This window comes from Xyrauchen texanus, chromosome 7, assembly GCF_025860055.1.
Source record: "Xyrauchen texanus isolate HMW12.3.18 chromosome 7, RBS_HiC_50CHRs, whole genome shotgun sequence".
In the NCBI taxonomy this organism is placed as follows: Eukaryota; Metazoa; Chordata; class Actinopteri; order Cypriniformes; family Catostomidae; genus Xyrauchen; species Xyrauchen texanus.
In genome coordinates this window covers 899127-919126 of record NC_068282.1, presented here as the reverse complement: position 1 = coordinate 919126, position 20000 = coordinate 899127, and the positions used below count along the sequence as shown (strand labels likewise).

The following is a 20000-nucleotide window of genomic DNA, read 5'->3' as shown; positions in this document are numbered from 1 at the left end:
AGTGAGTGTTGGGCTGTGAGTGAGTGAGTGTGTGTGTTGGGCTGTGAGTGAGTGAGTGTGTGTGTTGGGCTGTGAGTGAGTGAGTGTGTGTGTTGGGCTGTGAGTGAGTGTGTGTGTTGGGCTGTGAGTGAGAGTGTGTGTTGGGCTGTGAGTGAGAGTGTGTGTTGGGCTGTGAGTGAGTGTGTGTTGGGCTGTGAGTGAGAGTGTGTGTTGGGCTGTGAGTGAGTGTGTGTTGGGCTGTGAGTGAGAGTGTGTGTTGGGCTGTGAGTGAGAGTGTGTGTTGGGCTGTGAGTGAGAGTGTGTGTTGGGCTGTGAGTGAGTGTGTGTGTTGGGCTGTGAGTGAGTGTGTGTGTTCGGCTGTGAGTGAGTGTGTGTTCGGCTGTGTTCGGCTGTGAGTGAGTGTGTGTTCGGCTGTGAGTGAGTGTGTTTTCGGCTGTGAGTGAGTGTGTGTTGGGCTGTGAGTGTGTGTGTGTTCGGCTGTGAGTGAGTGTGTGTTCGGCTGTGTTCGGCTGTGAGTGAGTGTGTGTTCGGCTGTGAGTGAGTGTGTTTTCGGCTGTGAGTGAGTGTGTGTTGGGCTGTGAGTGAGTGTGTGTTGGGCTGTGAGTGAGTGTGTTTTCGGCTGTGAGTGAGTGTGTGTTGGGCTGTGAGTGAGTGTGTGTTGGGCTGTGAGTGAGTGTGTGTTGGGCTGTGAGTGAGTGTGTGTTGGGCTGTGAGTGGGTGTGTTTTCGGCTGTGAGTGAGAGTGTGTTAGGCTGTGAGTGAGTGTGTTTTCGGCTGTGAGTGAGTGTGTGTTGGGCTGTGAGTGAGTGTGTTTTCGGCTGTGAGTGAGTGTGTGTTGGGCTGTGAGTGAGTGTGTGTTGGGCTGTGAGTGAGTGTGTGTTGGGCTGTGAGTGAGTGTGTTTTCGGCTGTGAGTGAGTGTGTGTTGGGCTGTGAGTGAGTGTGTGTTGGGCTGTGAGTGAGTGTGTGTTCGGCTGTGAGTGAGTGTGTTTTCGGCTGTGAGTGAGTGTGTGTTGGGCTGTGAGTGAGTGTGTGTTGGGCTGTGAGTGAGTGTGTGTTGGGCTGTGAGTGAGTGTGTGTTGGGCTGTGAGTGAGTGTGTGTTGGGCTGTGAGTGAGTGTGTGTTGGGCTGTGAGTGAGTGTGTGTTGGGCTGTGAGTGAGTGAGTGTTGGGCTGTGAGTGAGTGAGTGTGTGTGTTGGGCTGTGAGTGAGTGAGTGTGTGTGTTGGGCTGTGAGTGAGTGAGTGTGTGTGTTGGGCTGTGAGTGAGTGTGTGTGTTGGGCTGTGAGTGAGTGTGTGTGTTGGGCTGTGAGTGAGAGTGTGTGTTGGGCTGTGAGTGAGAGTGTGTGTTGGGCTGTGAGTGAGAGTGTGTGTTGGGCTGTGAGTGAGAGTGTGTGTTGGGCTGTGAGTGAGAGTGTGTGTTGGGCTGTGAGTGAGAGTGTGTGTTGGGCTGTGAGTGAGAGTGTGTGTTGGGCTGTGAGTGAGTGTGTGTGTTGGGCTGTGAGTGAGTGTGTGTGTTCGGCTGTGAGTGAGTGTGTGTTCGGCTGTGTTCGGCTGTGAGTGAGTGTGTGTTCGGCTGTGAGTGAGTGTGTGTTGGCTGTGAGTGAGTGTGTGTTGGGCTGTGAGTGTGTGTGTGTTCGGCTGTGAGTGAGTGTGTGTTCGGCTGTGTTCGGCTGTGAGTGAGTGTGTGTTCGGCTGTGAGTGAGTGTGTTTTCGGCTGTGAGTGAGTGTGTGTTGGGCTGTGAGTGAGTGTGTGTTGGGCTGTGAGTGAGTGTGTTTTCGGCTGTGAGTGAGTGTGTGTTGGGCTGTGAGTGAGTGTGTTTTCGGCTGTGAGTGAGTGTGTGTTGGGCTGTGAGTGAGTGTGTGTTGGGCTGTGAGTGGGTGTGTTTTCGGCTGTGAGTGAGTGTGTGTTAGGCTGTGAGTGAGTGTGTTTTCGGCTGTGAGTGAGTGTGTGTTGGGCTGTGAGTGAGTGTGTTTTCGGCTGTGAGTGAGTGTGTGTTGGGCTGTGAGTGAGTGTGTGTTGGGCTGTGAGTGAGTGTGTGTTGGGCTGTGAGTGAGTGTGTTTTCGGCTGTGAGTGAGTGTGTGTTGGGCTGTGAGTGAGTGTGTGTTGGGCTGTGAGTGAGTGTGTGTTCGGCTGTGAGTGAGTGTGTTTTCGGCTGTGAGTGAGTGTGTGTTTATTGGGTGTTTGCTGGTCTCTGCTCGTCCCTCAGGATGTGGCAAGATGCAACACATTTTTGGGTTGGATTACAGGTGTTAAATTGGGGAAATATTTGATTAATTTTGGGGTAATAGTGGTCTCTGATGCGTTTATATTTTGGGCATTCTGTGAGGAAGTGCAGCTCGGTCTCCGTCACACACTCTCTCTCTCTCACACACTCACTCGCACACTCACTCTCTCTCTCTCTCACACACACTCACACACACATACACACTCACACACACATACACACTCACACTCACACACACATACACACACACACACACATACACACACTCACACACACATACACACACACTCACACACACACACACTCACACTCACACACACACACACAGACACACACACACACACACACACACACACTCACACTCACACACACTCACTCACTCACATTCACACATATACACTCACACACGCACACACAAAACCTTCATCTGTGTGTTTGTTTTGTGAAAAGGTCTCGTAGCATCTGTTTTGATGTCAGTGTTTTCACTTTTCCAATCTGTGACAGCAACATATTTTCATATTCTCATTGATTATTTTCTCTCTGCCTCATTACGATTATTGTCGAGACGCAGAATCTGTGTGACCTTTGGCTGATCTTGAGAATTAAACATGTTGAGTCGTGCGTGACCTTTCATGAGCCCGAACTTCCTTCCAAACCTACACACACACACACACACACACACACACACACACACACATCAGATGCCGTCATGAACTCTCTCACACATTCTCTGTGTTCGTTTCATTCAATGTTTGAGGCGATCGAGATGTTTTGCCGTTTCAAATGAGAATAATTAAAACATTAAAATATTCCTTCTAATCAGACACAAACGCTAAACACATCCTTTAAGGGATAGTCCACACAGAAGTGAAAACTGTCATTACGTACTCACTCTCATGTCATTATAACCCGTTTGGAACACAAAAGGAGATATTTTGAAGAATGTCGTGGTTGCTCTTTTTCATGCAACACTCTGGAATGGACCGTTCAAGCTTAAAGTCATTTGTTAGATCTGTGTGAGGAACGGACTCAAATGTGTGTCGTTTTTGACTCTTTACATCAGCCCTAGCTCTTGTGCATTCATCATCATGAGTTCATTAGCGGTGGCTGATTCGTGGCCGATCCGTACATTTGAGTCAGATCCTTTCAACCAATCGGATCATTCGGTTCACAAAACATATGAATGACAGTGCTGGACAAAGTGCAAAGGTCTTGGCTCATTTACAAAGTTGCTTCCTTGAGATCCACGGCGACCGATTCATTGAATCAGTGAGTTGTTTGAGTCGCGAGTGAAGCATTAAGTCTCTTGCCCTCCGACTCATCAGTTCATTAACCTTGTGCAACCCCGCGTACACATGCGTGGACGGTGTATTTTGGCTTCGCTATATTCGCAAAACATAGTTTAAATTAATTTATACTGACTGAATACTGTTCACAAGACTCAACACTGTCATTAAAGAGTTAAACTTCTGGCGACCGAGTCACATGACACAACAACATGAAGTTGATTTCTGTGAAGCACTTCTACGGGTGCAGCGCCAACAAAAGTGCCTCTGGTAAGAAACCGCTTTATGTTTTGTCATCGAAAGATGTTTGGGTGTAACGAGGAGAGTCTCTAGTTTCATTTGATGCACTGCTTTAAAAAATCGGTTTATTTTTCAGATGCGTCAGCGTGCTGATAAACATGATGTCCACGTATGAGGATTTTGGGACAATATTCCTCAAAAGTAAAAAACATGTTCATTATTTTGAACTTTCACATTGAACACATCTGTGGGTCATTTCACTTCATTTTAATATACATTTTACATTTAATTATGTCATTACTGTACAATATGGTTCTATTAATCAACATTAATAAATGCATTTTTATATATTTACTGTCTGTACATTATAACATTGAGAATAAATGAGTGCATCTAAAAACTGATAAATGTGTCTTTCAGAGGCTTTATATGGAGTTATGATGAACATAATGAGCATTTCAAACTGTTCTGAGACCAGTGCAGACAGACAGCACACTGGAGGTTAAGTCATGCACTAAATAGGGAGCAAGGGAGCATCCTATAGCTCTCCTATAACTGTTCTGAGAGCAGTGCAGACAGACAGCACACTGGAGGTTAAGTCATGCACTAAATAGGGAGCAAGGGAGCATCCTATAGCTCTCTATAACTGTTCTGAGACCAGTGCAGACAGACAGCACACTGGAGGTTAAGTCGTGCACTAAATAGGGAGCAAGGAAGCATCCTGTATCTCCTATAACTGTTCCTATAACTAAACTATCTTCTCCAGTTCTCAGGTTGTTTACTCTCTGAATGGGGAAGATTATCAGTGAATAATGACTTAAATTCTGGCTACTTTTATGGTGCTTTTTAACATTGAAAGCTCCGATTCCATTCCGTGTAATTGCATGGAAAAGAGTGACCAGTACATTCTTTAAAATGTGTGTTTTATTGGAATGACATGAGGGTGAGTAAATGATGTCAGAATTGTGAGTCTGACCTATTCCGTTAAACTGTCTTTTCGTTCGGCCGTCTATGAAATGTTCCATGTCCCGTTAACGTCAGAAATTGTCGAAGGCTCGCCGACGTGTTTGCTAAAGTGCCGCTCGATGTCAACTGTCACTGTCGGAAAGTAAACTCTCGGACGCGCTGGATGTGTGTCGACTGATCCAAGAACAGCAGGGATGACGGATCTGTCTGCGCTGTCAGTCTCAAACTGATCACAGAGCAGTCGCCGAGCTGTTTACCTTGCACTGATGGGTCGGGCCAAGTTTGTTCCATGGTTCAGGGTTATTCTTCCTGTCCCAGCTGACAGAATGAGGAGAGAGAGAGAGAGAGAGAGAGAGAGAGAGAGAGAGACACACACAGAGAGGATGAAGGTGAGTGAGTGTAAAGGAGGCTAAAATAAAGGAGGGTAATTATCAATCAGGGTGAAGGAGGGCAGATTTTTGGCAGATTGCCGAACTTCATTAAGCAAAGTTTGTTTCTCACAGAGCGGCAGAACAACAACAAACAACAAACAGTGCTTGAAGATCAGCGTATGTACACCAGAATTAAAGTAAATAAGAGTTGTTCTTGATAGCAGGTGCTTTTGGTCTTTTGAAATGGTCAGTTTCTGCCGATTTGAACCTTTTATCAGACAAATCACTTGTTTAAGTAGGCCTGTTAATAGGTTGTGTAGTAAACCGGTTGACCCACTATAGAGCACGACAGTCTGGTTCCGAAAGTAACAATCCGTCATTTTTTCCATGGAGGAATTCATTTATTTAACGATAACTTCTTTAAAGTCAGACCCACCGTAAGCTCTGAGGACGTTAATTGATGGTATATGCTTCTGTTGAAGACATCGGTCCACGTTATTTCAACTTAATAGTTTTAAAATCACGTTCCTGGTCCAGAACTACACTACCCATAATCCTGAAGAGAGCCACCAATCAGAGAATTGCATTAAGAGCTCCGCCCACTCCCATTATGCACTGTGAAGGATGCACTCGAGTCGCTCTCCTTCATGTACAGTATGTTTGTAAATATCAGAATATTTTGCAGTAAACTTAATCCTTGTTACTCAGAGGTCCCCAAAAACTGCCTAAATATTAATATTATTTTCCAAATTCAATTGGTTATTTTTTTTTAACCAAAATCAGTCCTGATAATAACTACCAAATACTCATTCATTTGCAGGATTTTAACACATTAAATGCCAGTTTGTTTACATAATGCCACTTGTTTTTTTAAACATAAACACACATTTCGCAACACACACACACTAAACACACTCTGACATCCATCCCAACACACACACACACTAAACACACTCTGACATCCATCCCAACACACACACACACACACACTAAACACACTCTGACATCCTTCCCAACACACACACACACACACACACACACACACACACACACACACACACACACACACACACACACACACACACACACACACACACACACACACTAAACACACTCTGACATCCATCCCAACACACACACACACTAAACACACTCTGACATCCATCCCAACACACACACACACACACACTAAACACACTCTGACATCCCTCCCAACACACACACACACACACACACACACACACACACACACACACACACACTCTGACATCCATCCCAACACACACACACACACACACTAAACACACTCTGACATCCTTCCCAACACACACACACACACACACACTAAACACACTCTGACATCCTTCCCAACACACACACACACACACACACTAAACACACTCTGACATCCATCCCAACACACGCACACACACACACTAAACACACTCTGACATCCTTCCCAACACACACACACACTAAACACACTCTGACATCCATCCCAACACACACACACACACACACTAAACACACTCTGACATCCTTCCCAACACACACACACACACACACTAAACACACTCTGACATCCTTCCCAACACACACACACACACACACACACACACACACACACTAAACACACTCTGACATCCATCCCAACACACACACACACACACACACACACACACACACACACACTAAACACACTCTGACATCCTTCCCAACACACACACACACACACACACACACACACTAAACACACTCTGACATCCTTCCCAACACACACACACACACACACACACACACACACACACACTAAACACACTCTGACATCCTTCCCAACACACGCACACACACACACTAAACACACTCTGACATCCTTCCCAACACACACACACACACTAAACACACTCTGACATCCTTCCCAACACACACACACACACACACACACTAAACACACTCTGACATCCTTCCCAACACACACACACACACACTAAACACACTCTGACATCCTTCCCAACACACACACACACACACACACTAAACACACTCTGACATCCTTCCCAACACACACACACACACACTAAACACTCTGACATCCTTCCCAACACACACACACACACACACACACACACACACTAAACACACTCTGACATCCTTCCCAACACACACACACACACACACACACACACACACACACACACACACACACTAAACACACTCTGACATCCTTCCCAACACACACACACACACACACACTAAACACACTCTGACATCCATCCCAACACACACACACACACACACACACACACACACTAAACACACTCTAACATCCTTCCCAACACACACACACACACACACACACACACACACACACTAAACACACTCTGACATCCTTCCCAACACACACACACACACACACACACACACACACACACACACACACACACACACACACACACACACACACACACACACACACACACACACTAAACACACTCTGACATCCATCCCAACACACTAAACACACTCTGACATCCATCCCAACACACACACACTAAACATACTCTGACATCCATCCCAACACACACACACACACTCTGACATCCATCCCAACACACACACACACACTAAAAACACTGCTTCATGTTGGACTCCACTGCTAGTGACGACTACTAAATGCTGCCTGTGCCAGCCAAACATCACTTCAGTCTATTATGATGGACTTCACAGGATGAACTGATGCCAACTCCAACCTTAAGACATGGGATACTTCATATGCCATTGTCTGAACCTTGGATTTAGGATGGACCTCACTGAAATGACCTGCCGGTTGAACTGTGATGCACCTCATTAATATCTGTCTGCATCACCTCGGACTAATGATGGACTACACTCTTATAATAGAATATATCGACTATCAATTAATTGCCAATAAAAGCCTTCATCAGCCAATTAACAAGGACAGTTGCATCAATGTGAACTTCTGCAGTTAATCCAGGCTACACAGATGTAGTATAGATGTAGTATAGATGTATTATAGATGTAGTATAGATGTTTTATAGGAGTTTTATAGGTATTTTATAAATGTTTTATAGGTATTTTATAAATGTTTTATAGGTTAATTATAGATGTATTATAGGTGTTTTATAGGTTAATTATAGATGTATTATAGATGTTTTATAGTTGTTTTATAGGTATTTTATAAATGTTGTATAGGTGTTTTATAGGTTAATTATAGGTGTATTATAGATGTATTATAGATGTATTATAGTTGTTTTATAGGTATTTTATAAATGTTTTATAGGTGTATTATAGGTTAATTATAGATGTATTATAGGTATTTTATAAATGTTTTATAGGTTAATTATAGATGTTTTATAGTTGTTTTATAGGTATTTTATAAATGTTTTATAGGTGTTTTATAGGTTAATTATAGATGTATTATAGGTGTTTTATAGGTTAATTATAGATGTTTTATAGTTGTTTTATAGGTATTTTATAAGTGTTTTATAGGTTAATTATAGATGTATTATAGGTGTTTTATAGATGTATTATGTTTTATAGATGTTTTATAGGTGTTTTATAGGTTAATTATAGGTGTTTTATAGATGTATTATAGATGTTTTATAGGTGCATTGTAGATGTTTTATAGGTGTTTTATAAATGTATTATAGATGTTTTATAGGTGTTTTATAGGTATTTTATAAATATTTTATAGGTGTATTATAGATGTTTTATAGGTGTTTTATAGATGTATTATAGGTGTTTTATAGGTATTTTATAAATGTTTTATAGGTGTATTATAGATGTTGTATAGGTGTTTTATAGGTTAATTATAGATGTAATATAGATGTTTTATAGGTGTTTTATAGGTTAATTATAGGTGTTTTATAGATGTTTTATAGGTGTATTATAGATGTATTATAGATGTTTTATAGGTGTTTTATAGATGTTTTATAGGTGTTTTATAGATGTATTATAGATGTTTTATAGGTGTTTTATGGATGTATTTTATGTTTTATAGGTGTTTTATAGGTGTATTATAGATGTTTTATAGATGTATTATAGGTGTATTATAGATGTTTTATAGGTGTTTTATAGATGTATTTTATATGTTTTATAAGTGTATTATAGATGTTTTATAGGTGTTTTATAGGTTAATTATAGGTGTTTTATAGATGTTTTATAGGTGTATTATAGATGTTTTATAGGTGTATTATAGATGTTTTATAGGTGTTTTATAGATGTATTTTATATGTTTTATAGGTGTTTTATAGGTGTATTATAGATGTTTTATAGATGTATTATAGGTGTATTATAGGTGTTTTATGGATGTATTTTATATGTTTTATAGGTGTTTTATAGGTGTATTATAGATGTTTTATAGATGTATTATAGATGTTTTATAGATGTTTTATAGGTGTATTATAGGTGTATTATAGATGTTTTATAGATGTATTATAAGTGTATTATAGATGTTTTATAGGTGTTTTATAGGTTAATTATAGGTGTTTTATAGATGTTTTATAGGTGTATTATAGATGTTTTATAGGTGTATTATAGATGTTTTATAGGTGTTTTATAGATGTATTATAGATGTTTTATAGGTGTTTTATGGATGTATTTTATGTTTTATAGGTGTATTATAGATGTTTTATAGATGTATTATAGGTGTATTATAGGTGTTTTATGGATGTATTTTATATGTTTTATAGGTGTTTTATAGGTGTATTATAGATGTTTTATAGATGTATTATAGGTGTATTATAGGTGTTTTATGGATGTATTTTATATGTTTTATAGGTGTTTTATAGGTGTATTATAGATGTTTTATAGATGTATTATAGGTGTATTATAGATGTTTTATAGGTGTTTTATGGATGTATTTTATGTTTTATAGGTGTATTATAGATGTTTTATAGGTGTTTTATAGATGTATTTTATATGTTTTATAGGTGTTTTATAGGTGTATTATAGATGTTTTATAGGAACTGAGGTTGAAATAGCAAAATTCCCCCCAAATACACACCTTTGGCTAAATGTATGCCGTTGGCATTAACACAGACAAAATGTCCCGAAGGTTACATTTATATTGTTCTATACTTGTAATGAACGACTTCATATCAATAGTTTTATATATTTGTTTTTAATTGGATTACATCATTCACAATGCATCATGGGATTGTAGTTCATTCCCTCATTAAAGGCGGTCAGCACACAGTCTTGTATCTTTCTATTTTTGTCTGATTTTTAAATACTTTTTCTTTAAATGAAAGTTCATGATGTTGTGATTCTCCTCGGCGCTGGCTGAACTGATTCATGACTCTTTTATGAAGGATTTGATGAAATCTCTATAATTTAAACCCCCTTCTATCTAGAAGATGCTGTTCTGATGTTGGTTTGTGACGGCTCACCTGACATGAGGCCCAAGAGCGAGTCGGATCAGGTAGACAGATGCACCACTCACACCCACAAACATGAAGAAAAACTGAGGGATGAGCTGTAAGAAGAAGAGCACAAAAATCAGACGTGTTTGTGTGTGTGTGCGTGTGTGTGTGTGTATGTATTTCTGTGTGTTTGTGTAAGAGAGAGAGAGGGAGGGAGAGTGAATGTGTGTGTGTATTTCTGTGTGTTTGTGTGTGAGAGAGTGAGTGAAAGAGTGAATTTGTGTGTGTGTGTGTGTATGTGTGGTGATTGTGAATGTATGTATGTGTGGTGAGAGTGTGTGTGAGAGAGAGCGAGAGATAGAGAGAGAATGTGTATGTGTGGTGAGTGTGTGAGAGAGAGAGAGAGAGAGAGAGAGAGAGAGAGAGTGAATGTTTGTGTGTGTGTTTGTGTATGCGTGGTGATTGTGAATGTGTGAGTGTGTGTGTGAGAGAGAGAGAGAGAGAGAGTGAATGTTTGTGTTTGTGTGTGTGTGTGTGTGTGTGTGTGTGTGTGTGTGTGTGTGTGTGTGATTCTCTTTGGGAAGAAGAGTTATAAGCTCTAGATATGTACATAAAGTTAAACGCACTGTGTACGGCTCTACGGAAGCCCGCAGGTTCAGCATCATGAGCACGGCAGCTTGTATAAACTGATGCCGGTGTCGTCTTCAATCTCTCTTCTGCCCCGTCACTACACAAGAACTGTAATACTGTGATGTTCTGCATATTTCATTTTATTCTGGAAAAGAGCCGTACGAGGGAAACGTCTCTTGTTTTTAAGGTAGGTAATGTTTTAACTCTGTCAGTCATTAACACAGTGTGTTTGAGAGATGTGCGGGGATATCTTGTTTACTTGCTACTTTATCTACCCCTATTTAAATAAACGTTGCATTCTTAAGATGTTCTGTGTGTCCCAGAATCCTCCAGCAGCAGGTGTTTGGTGTTTAGGACCTGTGAGGAGTTTCTGAAACTAGAGACTGAGATTTACTTGTGTTTGTGTTGTGCATCTGACATCTGCTTCCCGGTTTATCCTGGTGAGAGTTGTGTTGAAATGACTTGAGCAGTTTTTCTGTAAACTTCTTATTTACTCTTACTTCAGTCATAATATTTCTCAGTACTTCTACTTGTACTCAAGTGAAGTATTTCTTCAGTAACGCTACTTTTACTTGGATCAAAAATAAATCCGTACTCTTTCCATCATGAGTGGAAGTAACGCCCCCTTTTGGAGTATCCCCGCCCCCTTTTGGAGTATCCCCACCCCCTTTTGGAGATTCTGCCCTCATTTGGAAATCTGCAGTTATATCTACTTGGATTTTTCTAATCGCACGACTTTGATCGTGTAATATGCAGCAGAATTAACTGCGGTTATCTTGAAGAAGTGCAAGATGATGATGTAAAGAAATATTCCAGAATCTTAAAGCGGTCGCAGCATGAAGACAGTCCAGAACTTTCCCGTTTAATGTCATCTCTGTTTGTGTATATGAGGTCTTGTTGTAATCCAAAAGTAACAAAGTAGATTACATTACTTTTATTTAGTGATGGATGACATTTTTAGTGAGTAATTGCTCATTTGTAACAGAATTCATTTTTAAAGTAACCCTCCTCTCTCTTGTGTGAGGCTCATAGTGAAGTGAAGGAGCACACACACACACACACACACACACACACACACACACTCACTCTGAGGTCTTCCAGTAGGAAGTGTGTCATCCTGTCAATCAGTGTGATCGGCAGTGAACTGTAGCACACAAACACTCTTTTATGCATTAGGGAGAGATGCTGTGTGTGTGTGTGTTGAGTGGACAAGGACACAGAGTGTGTGTAAATGTGTGTGTCTGTGTGATTTGCGTGTGTGCGTGTGTGTTTGTGTGTGCGTGTGTGTTTGTGTGTGCGTGTGTGTTTGTGTGTGCGTGTGTGTGTATGTGCGTGCGTGTGTGTGTATTTGTGTGTCTGTAAGTGTGTGTATTTGTGTGTATTTGTGTGTGCATGTGTGTATTTGTGTGCGTGAGTGTGTGTGTGTATTTGTGTGTGTGTGTGTGTGTGTGTATTTGCGTGTGTGTATTTGCGTGTATGTGCGTGCGTGTGTGTATTTGTGTGTCTGTAAGTGTGTGTATTTGTGTGTATTTGTGTGTGCATGTGTGTATTTGTGTGCGTGAGTGTGTGTGTGTATTTGTGTGTGTGTGTGTGTGTGTGTATTTGCGTGTGTGTGAGTGTGTGTATTTGTGTGTGTGTGCGTGTGTGTGCGTGTGTGTGAGTGTGTATTTGTGTGTGTGCGTGTGTGTGTGAGTGTGTATTTGTGTGTGCGTGTGTGTGTGAGTGTGTATTTGTGTGTGCGTGTGTGTGTGTGTGTCTGTGTGCGTGTGTGTGTATTTGTGTGCTTGTGTGTGTGTGTGTGTATTTGTGTGCTTGTGTGTGTGTGTGTGTATTTGTGTCTCTGTGTGTGTGTGTGTATTTGTGTCTGTGTGTGTGTGTATTTGTGTATGTGTGTGAGTGTGTATTTGTGTGTCTGTGTGAGCATGTCTGTGTGTGTGTGTGTGTGTGTGTGTGTGTGTGTATTTGTGTGTATTTGTGTCTCTGTGTGAGCGTGTGTGTGAGTGTGTGTATATGTGTGTGTGTGTGTGTGAGTGTGTATTTGTGTGTCTGTGTGAGCGTGTGTGTGTGTGTGTATTTGTGTGTCTGTGTGAGCATGTCTGTGTGCGTGTGTGTGTGTGTGTGTGTGTGTGTGTGTATTTGTGTCTCTGTGTGAGCGTGTGTGTGAGTGTGTGTGTGTGTGTGTGTGTGTGTGTATTTGTGTGTCTGTGTGAGCATGTCTGTGTGCGTGTGTGTGTGTGTGTGTGTATTTGTGTGTCTGTGTGAGCATGTCTGTGTGTGTGTGTGTGTGTATTTGTGTCTCTGTGTGAGCGTGTGTGTGAGTGTGTGTGTGTGTATTTGTGTCTGTGTGAGCATGTCTGTGTGTGTGTGTGTGTGTATTTGTGTCTCTGTGTGAGCGTGTGTGTGAGTGCGTGTGTGTGTGTGTGTGTATTTGTGTCTCTGTGTGAGCGTGTGTGTGAGTGTGTGTGTGTGTGTGTGTGTGTGTGTGTATTTGTGTCTCTGTGTGAGCGTGTATTTGTGTGTCTGTATGAGTGTGTATATGTGTGTGTGTGTGAGTGTGTATTTGTGTGTCTGTGTGAGCATGTCTGTGTGTGTGTGTGTGTATTTGTGTCTCTGTGTGAGTGTGTATATATGTGTGTGTGTGTGTGTGTGTGTGTGAGTGTGTATTTGTGTGTCTGTGAGCATGTCTGTGTGTGTGTGTGTATTTGTGTCTCTGTGTATTTGTGTCTCTGTGTGAGCGTGTGTGTGTGTGTGTGTGTGTATTTGTGTCTCTGTGTGAGCGTGTGTGTGAGTGTGTGTATGTGTGTGTGTGTGTGTGTGTGAGTGTGTATTTGTGTGTCTGTGTCTGTGTGAGCGTGTGTGTGTGTGTGTATTTGTGTGTCTGTGTGAGCATGTCTGTGTGTGTGTGTGTGTGTATTTGTGTCTCTGTGTGAGCGTGTGTGTGAGTGTGTATGTGTGTGTGTGTGTGTGTGTGTGTGTGTGTGTGTGTGTGTGTATATTTGTGTCTCTGTGTGAGCGTGTATTTGTGTCTCTGTGTGAGCGTGTATTTGTGTGTCTGTGTGAGTGTGTATTTGTGTGTCTGTGTGAGCATGTCTGTGTGTGTGTGTGTGTGTGTGTGTATTTGTGTCTGTGTGAGCGTGTGTGTGAGTGTGTATATGTGTGTGTGAGTGTGTATTTGTGTGTCTGTGTGAGCGTGTGTGTGTATATGTGTGTGTGTGTGTGTGTGTGAGTGTGTGTATGTGTGAGTGTGAGTGTGTATATGTGTGTGTGAGCGTGTGTGAGTGTGAGTGTGTGTGTGTGTGAGTGTGTATATGTGTGTGTGAGAGTGTGTGTGAGTGTGTATTTGTGTGTCTGTGTGAGCGTGTGTGAGTGTGTATTTGTGTGTCTGTGTGAGCATGTCTGTGTGCGTGTGTGTGTGTGTGTGTGTGTGTGTGTGTATTTGTGTCTCTGTGTGAGCGTGTGTGTGAGCGTGTGTGTGTGTGTGTGTGTGTGTGTGTGTGTGTGTGTATTTGTGTGTCTGTGTGAGCATGTCTGTGTGCGTGTGTGTGTGTATTTGTGTGTCTGTGTGAGCATGTCTGTGTGTGTGTGTGTGTGTGTGTGTGTGTATTTGTGTCTCTGTGTGAGCGTGTGTGTGTGTGTGTGTGTGTGTGTGTGTGTGTGTGTGTATTTGTGTCTGTGTGAGCATGTCTGTGTGCGTGTGCGTGTGTGTGTGTGTATTTGTGTCTCTGTGTGAGCGTGTGTGTGAGTGTGTGTGTGTGTGTGTGTGTGTGTATTTGTGTCTCTGTGTGAGTGTGTGTGTGAGTGTGTATATGTGTGTGTGTGTGTGTGTGTGTATTTGTGTCTGTGTGAGCATGTCTGTGTGCGCGTGTGTGTGTGTGTGTGTGTGTGTGTGTATTTGTGTCTCTGTGTGAGCGTGTGTGTGAGTGTGTGTGTGTGTGTGTGTGTGTGTTTGTGTCTCTGTGAGCGTGTATTTGTGTGTCTGTGTGAGTGTGTATATGTGTGTGTGTGAGTGTGTATTTGTGTGTCTGTGTGAGCATGTCTGTGTGTGTGTGTGTGTGTATTTGTGTCTCTGTGTGAGTGTGTATATGTGTGTGTGTGTGTGTGTGTGTGAGTGTGTATTTTTGTGTCTGTGAGCATGTCTGTGTGTGTGTATTTGTGTCTCTGTGTATTTGTGTCTCTGTGTGAGCGTGTGTGTGAGTGTGTATGTGTGTGTGTGTGTGTGTGAGTGTGTATTTGTGTGTCTGTGTGAGTGTGTATTTGTGTGTCTGTGTGAGCGTGTGTGTGTGTGTGTATTTGTGTGTCTGTGTGAGCATGTCTGTGTGTGTGTGTGTGTGTGTGTGTGTATTTGTGTCTCTGTGTGTGTGTGTGTGTGTGTGTGTGTGTGTGTGTGTGAGTGTGAGTGTGTGTGTGTGTGTGTGAGTGTGTATATGTGTGTGTGAGCGTGTGTGAGTGTGAGTGTGTGTGTGTGTGAGTGTGTATATGTGTGTGTGAGAGTGTGTGTGTGTGTGTGAGTGTGTATATGTGTGTGTGAGAGTGTGTGTGAGTGTGTGTGTGTGTGAGTGTGTATATGTGTGTGTGTGTGTGTGTGAGTGTGTATTTGTGTGTCTGTGTGAGCATGTCTGTGTGCGTGTGTGTGTGTGTGTGTGAGTGTGTATTTGTGTGTTTGTGTGTGTGTGTGTGTGTGTGTGTGTGCTGTGTGAGTGTGTATTTGTGTGTCTGTGTGAGCGTGTGTGAGTGTGTATTTGTGTGTCTGTGTGAGCATGTCTGTGTGCGTGTGTGTGTGTGAGTGTGTAAATGATGACAGGGATTAGAATAGAAATAAATATAAAGAGGAAATGTGAAGCTTTAACTCACATGCCTGTATTGTCACGTTTTGAGGGACACGTAGTCGGAGTTTTAGCCTTAAGTTGTCAAAATCTTCCCTCCTTTAACATTTATTTGCATAATCCCCCAGGGAAATGAGCTTATCAAATATGTTTTAGTGTCATGAGCCAAACGCAATGTGTTTCATTTGTGTGATTCAGGAGTGTGACTTCTCGCCAAACTCGATCCCGATGGTCATGTTGCGCTCATTTGATGCTCATGATGATGTTTGAAGCATTTTATGTAAAGTGAAGAAAATTCTATCAGTAACTTTTTACTCTTGAAAGTGAAATGCTGAACACGTCTAACAGACGGGATTAATGTAGCAACACTGACATAAACACATATAATGTGGCGCTCTTGTTCACGAGTGTCATGTTCAGTGTTCTCACGTCTGAGCGAGGAAAACATCAAGCGTTTTCATTTCTTTGTGAAGTCACACTTGTTAGTCACTGTAACACCTGTGTGCTGGCCATGAGAGAGCGACAGATTTAACACCTGCTGCAACAGCTGCCTCTGACCTACAACAAATAAACTTCAACTTTATTTACTGCCTATCGGAGATCGTTCAGTCAATCTTGTGGAGAAACCTGCCGTCTCTCAGAAAGGCTTTGACTGCACAATAAATGCAGGTTGTCAAAAACAGACTTTACCTTAAAGGGACAGTTCACCCAAACATGAACATTCACATGTACATGTTGTTATTACTCATTATGACTTTGTCTTGTTCTGAACACAAAGAGAGAAACTGTGAATAAATGTTGTGCTCAGTGATGTCATACAATGGCAGTTTATGGTGACACCTCTTCAAGCTTCAAAAGAACACAAAAGTATCATTCAGAAGTCTAATTAATTATTCATGAGCTCATGATTGTTATGCTACGATAAGATTTGATGAGAAACTGAAATCTGATGTATTATTGAGTGTAAATGTTCACTGTTGATCTCCTATGTGTGTTCATGATAGGACACGAGAGCAACCGTTCACACAGACCCCTCACGACATGGGGGCGTTCAAGCGAAAACTTGTTTTGTTTATCTAAAAACAGAGATAGTGACAACAGAACACAACACAACTGCACAAAACAGAGAACAGAACTTACTAAACATGTCTGAAGAGTTTGTAGACGAAGAATTGATGCATTTCTATGCCCAGCCTTATTTTTGAGAGTTTTTGGACCGGTGTCAGTTCACAGTGGACGGAGTTACCCGCGTGATGCCGAAAATAGTAAACAAGTGATCGATAGAATGTCCCGTCACTCGTCACCGCTGGTTAGAACAAAAACTCTGATTATCACAGAAAATATCCCTTTTATCATGTGTCGTTTGCCGTCAGGTTTGGACACGGTGTGACTGTGGCGTCCTGCAGCTCCTCTATGTTCCTGTTTGATTTCTGAGAAGAAATAAGGCTGGGCATAGAAATGCATCAATTCTTCGTCTACAAACTCTTCAGACATGTTTAGTAAGTTCTGTTCTCTGTTTTGTGCAGTTGTGTTCTGTTGTCACTATCACTGTTTTTAGATAAACAGAACGAGTTTCGCTTGAACGCCCCAATGTCGTGAGGGGTCTTCGTGAACCGTTGCTCTCGTGTCCTATCATGAACATACATAGGAGATCAACAGTGAACATTTACACTCAATAATACATTATATTTCAGTTTCTCATCAAATCTTATCGTATACTTTCATATCAATCATGAGCTCATGAATAATTAATTAGACTTCTGAATGATACTTTTGTGTTCTTTTGAAGCTTGAAGAGGTGTCACCATAAACTGCCATTGTATGACATCACTGAGCACAACATTTATTCACAATTTCTCTCTTTGTGTTCAGAACAAGACAAAGTCATAATGAGTAATAACAACACAGCGGTGAGTAAACAATGACTGAATTATCATTTTTTTGGGTGAACTATCCCTTTAAATAAAACCGTAAAGGAATAGTTAATATAAAAATGAGCATTCAGTCAGGATTCACTTTTAATGCTTCTTTTTATGTTGACTGGGGCTCAAGATGCTTTTATATAATTTTTTTTATCTTGGACAATCTGCCAAACATCGGCTGTTGTGTTCCACAGAGGAAACTCACACTGGTTTGGAACGACATGAGGGTGAGTAAATGATGAGTAAATGCCAAATGTTGTCAAATGTTACAGTTCACTGTATTTGACAAATGACATAAAAATCAAATGTTTACAATGTGTTAATGGTAAACACATGATCGTTCACTGTTGTGTTTATATAACAGTCAGTTATCTAGATTTGGTGTCCCGCAAAAGAAATAAAGAATTTTGATCATCAATAATTCACTAATGAAGAAATAGTTGTTGTTTTGTCACATGCATTTGAAAGGTTTATTTGCAAAAAAAATAATAAATATATATATATATATATATATATATATATATATATATAAATAAAATAAAAAACACAAAAACATGTGTATATATATATATTTTTTTGTTATAACTTTTTTTTATTATATATATATATATAATTAAACATAAAAAATAAATAAAATAAAAAACACAAAAACATATATACATAAAATAAAAATATAAAATAAAAATAAATATGTATAAAAAATATATTTTTTATACATATTTTTTATTATAATTTTTTATTATAAATATATATATATATAAACATAAAAAAGATATAAATAAAATAAAAAAACACAAAAACATATATACATAAAATAAAAATATAAAATAAAAATAAATATGTATAAAAAAATATATTTTTTTTATACATATTTTTTGTTATAATTTTTTTATTATAAATATATATATATATATATAAACATAAAAAAGATATAAATAAAATAAAAAAACACAAAAACATAAACATTATAAATTTGTTATAATTTTTTTTTTTATTATAAATATTTATATATATAATTTATCATAGAATTAATCTTTTACTGCGATGAAACTCACTCTGCCTGATATTTAAGGATACATTTTTTATTTATATTTTATGTGAACTCCAGCACTACAAAACAACATCAATGTGACAAAATCTGTTTTTAGAAAAGCATTTTCGTGACGCTTACATTGAAAAATTGGACAACAATAAATGAATCAATTAGGAAATCAATAGAAATGCTCACAAAACAAGCGTCTGTTGGACAAACATATTAAACAGCGTTACATTGATGTGGAAAAGTTTTGACAAAAGATAACACAACTTTCACTGCAATCATTCACAAGTGTTTCGTTGTTGAAGGGAAAATTATTCTGACTATCACAAAATAATCAAATAAAACTCCAATTACATGAATGAAATGCATCTCACCCCAGGATGCCTCTTAGCGTGCCGGAACAGAGTTTTCAACATGTTCACCTTCAGATAACTAAACTCTGAGCGAGAGACAGACTCCGTTTGTTCTGTAAGGAGGTCAGAACTATTATTCAACCAACACAATGGGCATCAGCAGACTGGCAGTGCCCACCCCCTGAGAACCAAACAGTGATTAGTGAGTTTAGTTAAAGCAGGCACACAACTCCTCTAACTTTTAGCACTTAACTGCATAGAGAGATATAGGATGCTCCCTATTTAGTGCATGAACCTCCAGTTTGCTGTCTGTCTGCACTGGTCTCAGAACAGTTATAGAGAGCTATAGGATGCTCCCTTGCTCCCTATTTAGTGCACAACTTAACCTCCAGTGTGCTGTCTGTCTGCACTGGTCTCAGAACAGTTATAGAGAGCTATAGGATGCTCCCTTGCTCCCTATTTAGTGCATGACTTAACCTCCAGTGTGCTGTCTGTCTGCACTGGTCTCAGAACAGTTATAGGAGAGCTATAGGATGCTCCCTTGCTCCCTATTTAGTGAATGACTTAACCTCCAGTGTGCTGTCTGTCTGCACTGGTCTCAGAACAGTTATAGGAGAGCTATAGGATGCTCCCTTGCTCCCTATTTAGTGCATGACTTAACCTCCAGTGTGCTGTCTGTCTGCACTGGTCTCAGAACAGTTATAGAGAGCTATAGGATGCTCCCTTGCTCCCTATTTAGTGCACAACTTAACCTCCAGTGTG

General features: G+C 40.4%; 1 protein-coding gene across 1 annotated transcript in view; it reads right to left on the bottom strand.

Moving 5' to 3' along the window:
• The window catches only part of LOC127646810 (cytochrome c oxidase subunit NDUFA4), a 24317-nt gene extending 4968 nt beyond the window's left edge, over nucleotides 1-19349 (bottom strand). Inside the window, exons 1-3 of the mRNA XM_052130714.1 lie at nucleotides 19260-19349; nucleotides 10499-10584; nucleotides 4974-5034 (exon numbers count right to left, since the gene is read on the bottom strand). Of these exons, the coding sequence (XP_051986674.1) occupies nucleotides 4974-5034; nucleotides 10499-10584; nucleotides 19260-19301 (189 nt within the window). The 5' untranslated portion in view covers nucleotides 19302-19349. The remainder of the gene's footprint in view (nucleotides 1-4973; nucleotides 5035-10498; nucleotides 10585-19259) is intronic.
• Nucleotides 19350-20000: the final 651 nt, after the last annotated feature.